Source organism: Actinia tenebrosa, unplaced genomic scaffold, assembly GCF_029948245.1.
Source record: "Actinia tenebrosa isolate PJP-AT-01 unplaced genomic scaffold, QUT_ActTen_1.0 PGA_scaffold10__47_contigs__length_13832649, whole genome shotgun sequence".
In the NCBI taxonomy this organism is placed as follows: Eukaryota; Metazoa; Cnidaria; class Anthozoa; order Actiniaria; family Actiniidae; genus Actinia; species Actinia tenebrosa.
In genome coordinates, this window is record NW_028292570.1 from 11,342,094 (window position 1) to 11,352,353 (window position 10,260).

General features: G+C 35.9%; 2 protein-coding genes across 2 annotated transcripts; both read left to right on the forward strand.

The window, feature by feature from the left end:
• The first annotated feature begins 3,057 nt into the window (after positions 1-3,057).
• Positions 3,058-8,229, forward strand: LOC116306382 (solute carrier family 49 member 4). The gene is made up of 3 exons (XM_031716429.2): positions 3,058-3,611; positions 5,357-6,065; positions 6,740-8,229. The coding sequence occupies exons 1-3, from the start codon at positions 3,281-3,283 to the stop codon at positions 7,152-7,154; spliced, it is 1,455 nt and encodes a 484-aa protein (XP_031572289.1). The 5' UTR covers positions 3,058-3,280; the 3' UTR covers positions 7,155-8,229.
• Positions 8,230-8,662: 433 nt separating this feature from the next.
• Positions 8,663-9,627, forward strand: LOC116306381 (uncharacterized). Its single transcript, XM_031716428.2, has one exon. The coding sequence runs from the start codon at positions 8,740-8,742 to the stop codon at positions 9,310-9,312; it is 573 nt and encodes a 190-aa protein (XP_031572288.1). The 5' UTR covers positions 8,663-8,739; the 3' UTR covers positions 9,313-9,627.
• The last annotated feature ends 633 nt before the right edge of the window (positions 9,628-10,260 follow it).

Genomic DNA, 10,260 nt, shown 5'->3' on the forward strand with positions numbered 1-10,260 from the left:
ATATATAGTACGTTCGGGATTCAGCCAATTGCTTTTACGTCCATCCACCGAACACGCTAAATGCCCTGACTTAAGGTTACCGGCTGGAGCCCTTCGTTGGTAACTTTTCCAAAAAAAATTTTTTACAGACGTATTAAAGAGGTGTAAAACTCTCCCAAAACTTTAAAACTTCTGAAATCTCTATATGATCGATTTTACACTAGCTCGCGTTCGGCCGGTTTAATTCTCTAGAAAGGTAACAGATTATCGATAAAAATAGGAGATACGGTATTTACGAAGAAAATTCCGGATGTGATGCAGGCTAGGTAAAACTAAGATCGGGAAAAAATCGTCAATTATTTTACATTTGAAATGAAGATACTGACTCCCATAATAAAAGCCATGTAGTGAAATCGAATCGAAATGCTCTACATTGTTTTCTTTGCGCGAGTATACTCTAGCTCCCACTAAGGAATTTTGTACACAACTCACCACCTCCCCCGGGGGCTAGTTTTGTTCTTGGAAAATTCTTCAAAATTCCTGTTTAATTTTACTTTAAAAAACGAAAGATAACTACAGACAATCCAACGCAATATCAGGTTTAGTGAAATTTACCTTGGATGTCTTTCATTGAAATCGAAATTTCGAAGTTTTCCTAATTTTTTATGGACAAATGAACACGGCATATAAAGACACACTAGAAAACTGCTTAAGAAAAGGTGAGCAAAACATAAGCTCAGTACTTCTACTTCTTTAAGGCCCCGTCCACACAGAAATTTTTGTATCCGCAAATTATTTTTTGCGGATACGGGTTGCGTTCACAGGTGTCCGCAAATTTTTGTGTCCGTATCCGCAAATTTTACGAAAACGGATACGTGTGGACGGTGAAAACGATTCGAATGCGCTGCGTGTGGACGCAAACATTTTCGTATCCGCAAAAAAATAATTTGCGGATACAAAAATTTCCAAATACGTGTGGACGGGGCCTTACATGATAATGTTAGGTTATGCATATTAAGAGTTTAGGTTTTTATAAGAACCTATTTTTACCGCAATGAAATTAAGAAAATAAATGATTTGGTAGGAAATTGGCTGGAGATCGTAACTGTCACCAAATGTGTCATCAGCTAAAAAAATAGTTTTCTGATCCTAATTCTTCATTCAAATATTTTTATTCCTTAACTACTCTTCGATAAGCTTGAAAACTTAAGCTGTAAATACTAGATTTTGAGACTCGATTTAAATTCAATTTGTTTTTCATCTTTTTTCATGCGCGAGAAAGATACGGAAATCACGACCGACCGAAAAGTTTTCGAAAAACAAAGTTTACATTCAGTTAAAACTTGTGAAAAAACAACTGAGACAAAATAGAAAATAATTCAAAATGCAATGCAAAATGCAAAATGACTAATTTCTTTGTCAGTAAATTGGCGTTTGTAAATGTTTTTGAATATTTTTTAGCTTTATGAAGTGAAAGACAAGGTCTTTATACGACAACATATCTCAACAACATTTATTAGCTCATTCTTTTAATCATACCAGCTCGAACAGCTTAATAAACAGTTGAATATTTGATATAAAATTACTAATTAGTTTCATATTAATTCCATATTTAAATAAATTATCTGTAGAAAGATATGAAATTATTGAATGAAAGTCTTCTTTGTTTTGCCGATGGGACCCCGCGATAGGAGGCGAACAAAGCTGCATTTTGTCTTGAACGAAAAAACATACGATAGTTGGTTAAAAACAACCAAATTGTTAAAGATTTACAAAGCTAAATAAAGGACGAATATTTGTTGTCGTAATATGCTCTCCGTGTTATATTTCCTCCAGCATTAAAATAAATTAAGCTTATCTATAGAAATATACGATAGTTGGTTAAAAACAACCGAATTGTTAAAGATTTACAAAGCTAAATAAAGGACGAATATTTGTTGTCGTAATATGCTCTCCGCGTTATATTTCCTCCAGCATTAAAATAAATTAAGCTTATCTATAGAAATATCAAAAAAGAAAATCCTTTGATTTGTCGATTCGTCGAGAAAAATACAAAATGACGCCGAAATTCTTTGTCAGTAAATTGGCATTTGTAAATGTTTTTGAATATTTTTTAGCTTTCTAAAGTGACACTGTAGGTCTTTATACAATAACGTCTCTCAACAACACAAATTTAAGCTCATATGTATAATCATACTAGCTCGAACCGCTTATAAACAGTTGAATATTTGATATAGAATTACTAAATGAAAGTCTTTTTTGGTTTGCCGATGGGACCCCGCGATATTGGAGGCGAACAAAGCTGCACTTTTCTTGAACGAAAAACATATGATAGTTAGTTAAAAACAACCAAATTGTTAAAGATTTACAAACCCAAATAAAGGAGGAATATTTGTCGTAATATGCTCTCCGTCATATTTCCTCCAGCATTAAAATAAATTAAGCTTATCTATAGAAATATAAAAAGTTTTGAGAGAAAGTCTTTGATATGTCGATTCGTCGAGAAAAATGCTTGTCAAAAAAAAAATGTATATACGATTGTTTGCTAAACTGAACACACACCTGAATTCGGCCCGCGCGGGAGCTCCGCTATAAATGTTAACGATTATGATGATAGTGATGATGATGCATCATGATAATGTTGATGAGGGATGATCATGTAGATGATGAGGGATGATTGTGATTCTGATGATGATGAGGATAATGTATGACGAAAATGTTGATAATGAGGGATGCTAATGATGATGATGGTGATGATGATGACGATGTTAAAGATGATGATGATGTTAATGATGATGATGATGTATGATGATACAATGGTGATGAAGGCGATGATCATGATGTTGATCAATGTTTTTATCATCATTATTAATAATATCATTATCATTATTATTATTATCATCATCATTATTTATTATTATTATTATTATTATTATTATTATTATTATTATTATTATTATTATTATTGCCGTTGTTGTTATTCGATTCATTGTTGTTTTCGTCTTTGTGGTCTTCCTGTGGTATTGACCGCTGCTCTGTGTTCGCTGTCTCGTGTTAATGTTCCCACCAGCTGTAACCTGTAAACATTCGAAACTAAACAAACCATTCTTTTATAAATTTATCGCCAAGATTCTCGTCCGATCTCTTATTTCTTCGTTAAAAACCATACCTCACAGCAACTAGATGAATATTTATCATTGAGGTCTGGGATTTCACTCACGAGAACGAATATAATAAGCAGAATTTGAGACCGAAATTAGAGTCATGATTTCAGACTAAAAAAATTTTTTCTTCCTCTAAAATGGCTTCTACAAATGATCAGAATAGCGAATCTGCGGCATTGCTTGATCCAACAGCTTCAATATCCTCACTTCGTCCCACAGAACCAGAACAAGAAGCTGTCACAGAAGATTTAGACCTTAAAGTTTATCCACAAAGATGGTATATTCTTGGTTTGTTTACGTTGTTTAATGCAACTACAAATCTTTTGTGGAACACGTGGCCCCCTGTTCAAGAGACTTGCCAACTCGTTTTTGGTTGGGACAAAAAGAATGTCTTGATTATTGGTGCTTTACAAGCTGTGGGATCCATTATTAGTGTCGTTCCTTCGTCGTGGTTTCTTGATACTAAAGGTATGAAAACTTATCTTCTGTATCAACCTTTTTACATGTTATTTAATCAGGTTTTTTTTAAATCAGAAGATGGTCACTGAGTTTGTTTGTGTTTTTTTTTTGCTTTGTCAAGACGAAATCCTTCCCTACATTCTAATTAACTAACTTATAAAAAAGTTAATCTGTGTGAACGATGTAATTAGGTAGAATTCTTTTTAGAATTTGATTTATTAGAGACGTGTAAAAAGTGTGCAGGTGTTTTGAAAGGTAGTCATAATCCTTTCTATGCCTTTTTATAAGGTTCATTTACTTTCACAAACGCTCAATTTGACCAATCATTTATAATTTACAAATTGAAATATTTGCCTGATTTTGTCTCGACAATTTTGTATAATATTTTGATGTTGATAGATAAATAATAAATTTTCGGTAATATAATCTTGGCAATTTTGATTAATCACATGTAAGAATTTTTTATGGGCCCTTCTTTCACCTAGTTACCTGTGATTTTAAAGTGTTAATTTTAAAGAGGCAGTATTTCTAAGTAATTAATCTTAATGTCAAGGTCTTCTAAGCTATAAAAATAACTTGAAGTGTTTCTTAAATCTGTTACACCTATTTTCAAAATTATACCACTGGCGCTGCTTGCCATACACGTAACACCTGCCTTGTGGGGGAGGGGTTAAAGTATGAGAAAACTACAGTATAAACTATATTTGGCCATCAGTTATTTTTGTAAAATTATGCAGTAAATATATAGAGCCTTTCCTAATACAGACACACTTCGTTTTATCAAAGACAGATATTTAGGTCCCGACAAAATCATAAATAATACATTCTTTGTGTCATAGCCTCAAACTATAAATATCAAAGTGCCTAATACTCCTCTGACAATATTCTCAGAATTGATTCTACATGGTTGAACATGTCGAATGATCGAAAAAAATTGCATAGTTTGAGTGCAGCTTTGTGAAGTTATAAAGGTTTTTTTCACCATGTCATATGCTAATACTGTGATGTATGAGGAGGCATTTGTGTTTTCATTTTGTTGTTCCTCAAAATTCGAAACACCGGCTTCTACGCAAAAACTAGCTTGCAATAATCTCTATAAGGGCAATGGATAAAACAATGACACATTTCAATTTTTATTTATCTTTAAATGATTAACATTAGCATAGAAAAACCTTTATAACTTCAAGAAGCCGCACTCAAACTATAAAAAAAAATTCGGTTCGTTTATCATCTTATCCCATGTAGAACAAATACTAAGAATAATGCCGGAAGGGTGATAGGCACTTTAAGATTGTCTTCAGGCATTGTTCATGTAAAGCCTTCCCACACATGTGTTTAGTATGCGTGCTCTCATTGTGATGACCTCATTCAGATGTTAAGGTGGGCAAAATATTAAGAAAATCCATTCTGCATTTCTTTAATGTTCTATCTTTTATTTATTTTTTGTTCCTCAACATTACTGAATTTATTTTTCTAGCCATATTTCCATATTCTGCAAACTCAGACATTCCAACGGCTTGATGTGAAATTGGTTTTTCGTTGCCACCAGTCAAGAGCATAATAGGTGCCGACTGATTATTTTTGATTGACAGTAGCGAAAAACCAAATTTCAGCGTGCAGCTCTCAACTACTGAGTTCACAGAATATGGTAAAGCAATAGGTAGTGTCTGTATTATAGTGGTTCCAGCTGTTCATAGTTGTATATATTATTCTTCCATTTTTGTAAATGATATTTTACTTGTGTGTCTATGTAGGCCTGAGGGTTGCAGTTCTCTGTTCCCTTACTCTTCAAGTTGTTGGTGTTCTTTGTGAAGTATTTCCCATCCATCCCTTTTGGCTTCGAACGATCTTCATAACAATTGGTGAATTCCTCATCTCGGTGGCAGCACCAGCAGTACAAAATGTAGGAGTCGTTGTACTCTCTGCAACATGGTTCCCTCCTAATGAAAGAATGACAGCAACAGCTATAGCAACACTTGCGTCATACCTTGGCTCCGCAAGCAGCTACATCATGGGTCCATATATAGTTCCAGATGTTGACTACGGAAACATAACATACACAAAAGGAAGAAAAATCGACATTGATCTACTTCGCAACATGACATCACAGGCACACCTTAACTACCTCGAGTCTAAAATCAATGAATATATCCTTGCCGAGTGTGTTATCATTGGTATACTCTTCTTCGCTGCAATGCTATATTTCCCGGCCAAACCTCCTAGCCCACCAAGCAAATCGTCAGCAATGCAACGTTTTGACTTCTGTTCTGGAGCGAAAAATCTATTCAGAAACTCTCATTTTTGGCTTTTGCTTGTGGTGTTTAGTGTAAGCAATGGCGTAAGTTGGGGATGGTCAAGCGTGCAGGATCTGATATTTTCTCATGTTGGTATTAGTCAGAAAGCAGCTGGTTGGCTTGGATTTTTTGCTAATATTGCCTCTCTTCTTGGTATCATCTTTTCTTGGTAGGTTCAAGGTTTAAGTAAATGGGAATTTATTTATATGTAAATTTATTTTATTTTTTAGGCTGCATTCATAATGTATGGCTCTTACTGATTTTAACTGGCAGTCGTCTTAAATTTTACTGCTGTTAATTAACTAAAAACCTTATGGGATGCCAGGAGGGCAACTAATTAATATTGGAAAAATTTATAGACTTCACGGCTGTCAAGGTTTCTTTTTATATTTAACTTATATGCTTTTTGATAAGAAGCTCATCCAAAAAACAATTGAATTGGCTGGTATAGTAGTTGGAACAATATGTGAAACACTAAGAATGACTGAATGGCTAACTGAATGAAAGAATGGATGGAGGGATGGAAGGAGGGAGGGAGGGAGGGAGAGAGGGACGGAGGGAGGGAGGGAGGGACGGAGGGAGGGAGGGAGGAAGGGACGGAGGAAGGGAGGAAGGGATGGATGAATGGATGAATGGATGGATTGATGGATCGATGGATGGATGAATGAAAGAATGGATGGATGAATGGATGGATGGATGGATGGATTGATGGATCAATAGATGGATGAATGAAAGAATGGATGAGTGGATGGATGGATGGATGAATGAGTGAATGGGATGATAGATAATTGAACAAATGAATCACATTAACACTAATACCTTGATGATACTCTGAATCCTTAGGTACACAGACAGAATGAAACGTCACGCCAAACTCATCCTTGTTGGTTTATTTATCACCACTTCATGTGCTCAGATGGTCTTAACCCTAGCATGCGAACAAATCATTCCTTTAACCAACACAGTATTCTACACCTCTGGAATCCTACAAGTGGTTCTATTCGGTGGCACAGTCCCCTTAATCATGGAAATCGCTGCAGAATGTGCATTCCCAGTTGCCGAAGGAATAACATCTGGGGTGCTGATTTTATCAGTCTATACCATCAACTTCTTTTTCTTTCTGGGCTTCATGTTTCCACAAGCTAGTCCATTGTGGATGAATTGGCTGCTGGTCGGATCTTCAATATTTTGTATCCCCCTGATTGCATGTTATCGGGGAACCAATAATAGGCTTGATGTGGATCTTAAAAAAAACTAACTGAGTACATGCATGCCAAAAAAAAAACGTTTTTTTCCTAGAGTGATTTTTGATCGCCTGTGAAAGAATAGCAAGAAAAAATGAACTAAGAGAAGGAATCCCCCCTATATAGCCTTGTAACCATCATATGCACAGTTTGATGCTATTTTTAAACGATTTGTTTTTCTGCGCGCGCTCTACGCTGTTTCCTCTTTTTTGGTGGTTCTCCGTTATTTCGCGCGACTCTCCACACTGAATATGAATGTGCACGTCGAAAGCTTGGCAAATACGACAGGAAATTGAAGTAGTAATTTGTTCAACTTTCTGGAGTATTTTTACATTTATTTTCCAAAGCTTTCGACCTACATCGTCATCTTGAGGGCAGATTTGAACATTTGAACATAAGAAAAGCAGAAGAAAACGTTAGCAAACAGCGTAGAGCGCGCGCGTACTACGCGCGTACAGAAAATCAAACGATCAAATAAATGATATCATTGGATGATATTTTTAGAATACATTCTAAAAATAGCACCAAAGTGTGCACATGATGGGGCACGGGGATTCCATCTCTTAGTTCATATTCTCTTGAGAATAGTCAATGCAATACACATCATTATGTAGTTAGGATAGTACGCGCGCACTGATTGGTCAAAAACTGTGCTTTATCACTGAATGGAGCACGGAATAAGAATTTTTATTTGTTAAATATTAGTTAAGATATTCAAGCTAACGAAAATATCAAACTTATAGTTAAAATGTTAAAAAGAGAGAAATGCTTTTTATTCAGTAATATTGATAGTATAAAGTTGAAGTAACTTATTTTTAGCGCCAGTTAATTTCTTTATTGTAGCTTCTAAGGAATGGAAATATAAGATGTTTATGTCTTCAGGGCCGTAACCAGAACTTTTACAGGGAGGGTGCACATCGTATAAAATAGGACCATTGATCGTTTCTTTTAAGAAAGCAGAACCAAAAGAAGAAAAAAGAAAGGTAACCGAAAGAAAGCAGAACCAAAAGAAAAATAAAAGGAGATGGATGAGCGGACCTTAAGCTTTTATGGGGGGGTGCACGTGAACCATGTGCTCGATCCCACCCCCCCCCCCCCCCCCCCCTAGTCACGGCCCTGGTCGTTCGCAACAACTCCGAATATTAAACACTTTTCAATAATCAGATGTTCGTCCTTTATCAGTAAAATAAAGATTATCAGTTCATTCTAAGTTTATTTCCCACATTAAATTAACTGGGCTGGCTAAAATATATGGTTGGAAAATAAGAGGAAAAGAAAAAGAAAAATAGGAAAAAAATCATGAATTGTGATGTTATCAATTGATTATGTAAGGGGAAAGAAGACAGAGAAAGGGAGAGAGATCTTGGAAGGAATTTGAAGGCGAGCAGAGATGAAGAAAGAAAGCTAAAGAGCGGGGAAGGTTGCAAAGCACAGAAACTTCTCTCTAAATCCCTATTTTATAACAGTTCGTTTTGACCGCGGTTACACCCTAAAAAGCAAAGCATTATGGGGAATATGAAAATAGGGTAAGAATGGTTTCGAAATTGTCTGACAACAGGTGCTAGCTTCGCTTCCTGCTCCAATGTACCGCCTGCAAAAATGCCATGCTGTAAGACAACCAACGCCTGGGTCTACAACCTCAGAGTAGGACAAGAAAACAGGTTATATACAGTGCAGCTATTACGAGAGATAGGCTGTTGCAACGAAAACTATCACATCTTTGTGAACGGCGAAGAACATTCCGCTCACGAGCTAAAGTACAATTTTTGCAGCCCACTGTATGGTCGAGGAGGGAAATACGAATGGGAGCAAGATGGGCATCATTTTCTCCTCATGGGCAATTTTCTTTCCTTTACCAAGTCATTGGGAGGATATAGATTGTTTATCGATGGGATAGACGTGAATACTGGAAGAGAATTCTACACTTTTTGGCTCCGAAAAGGTTTCCAAGTCATCGCCATTGGATTGGTTTTCTTGTTGCTCGGTGCTGCACTGACCATTGTTGTTTTACTCACAACTTATGGTAACAGCTTTGTGGAAATCGTTGGATATATTCTAGCTCTTAGTGGTTTAACCTATATCATCATTGGGATAATCCCAGTTATAAGATTTAGGAATCCCTCTAGCGCTTATCACCATACTGAATTTGAATATTCACCAGCTCGCATTTGACGATAACCAGCTGAATGGGAATATAAAATGCGAGATACTGTTTACATAAATATCCTATGTATATGCTAAACTTGACTCCAGCGCATTAAATATGTTCTCGATGACTTCTAGTTGACTGATCTTAAGAGCCTAGCTCGAGTATACTGAACATTCTAGATTTATTTTAGTTTGAAAGTTTAGTTTCTCACTATATTTCTTAGGAATTTCAGCTAGTAAAACTGAGTAAATTATGCTTTCATGCTAAATTATTCATGTTACTGTACTTTTTGCTTTCAATTGCAGGAGGCGCTCTTATTAAATTATTTATAAAGTGGAGAGCTATGAGAAGTCTCTTGACAATAGGTACTCAGGTGAAATTTAGGGGGGATCGGGAAAATTTTGGTAGGAAAACTAAAGGGGGGATGGGAAAATTTTTATGAGAAAAAATGGTGGGGCTGCACAATTTTTGGAAGAAGCTACAAGCCTTACAAGGTTAGCGGTAAACACGATAATTTATTTTTGTAATGATTACGTAATAAACTGAATTTATTATGAACGGCTTTATGATAGTCTGCGTGCAGCCGGCCTCTAACTGACTGTTAACTATAAGAGAGAAAAGTCTGGCTGCACGCAGGCTACTTTATGATAATAGTTGAACTAAGTGGAGTGCAATTTTGGATTGAATTGAGGATTTTAGGGAATTAAAATCCTTATTCGGTGTAAGATATCCCTTATAGTCCCTCAAGATATTGTTTCTTTTTTGATATGTGAAATTCTTCGATTGACAGTCATTGAAATGCTAACCGGCGAACGACACATCAACAGCTTCGCGGGTCGCACTTCAACGATAATATGAAAACTAGTAAAATGATGCAGCGATTCCGAATCGTAAAAAATCTCACTCATACTGAGAGTCAAGAACCATCACAAGAAATTAAGTCCTGCATTTTTCCTCCAAAACTAATTTGC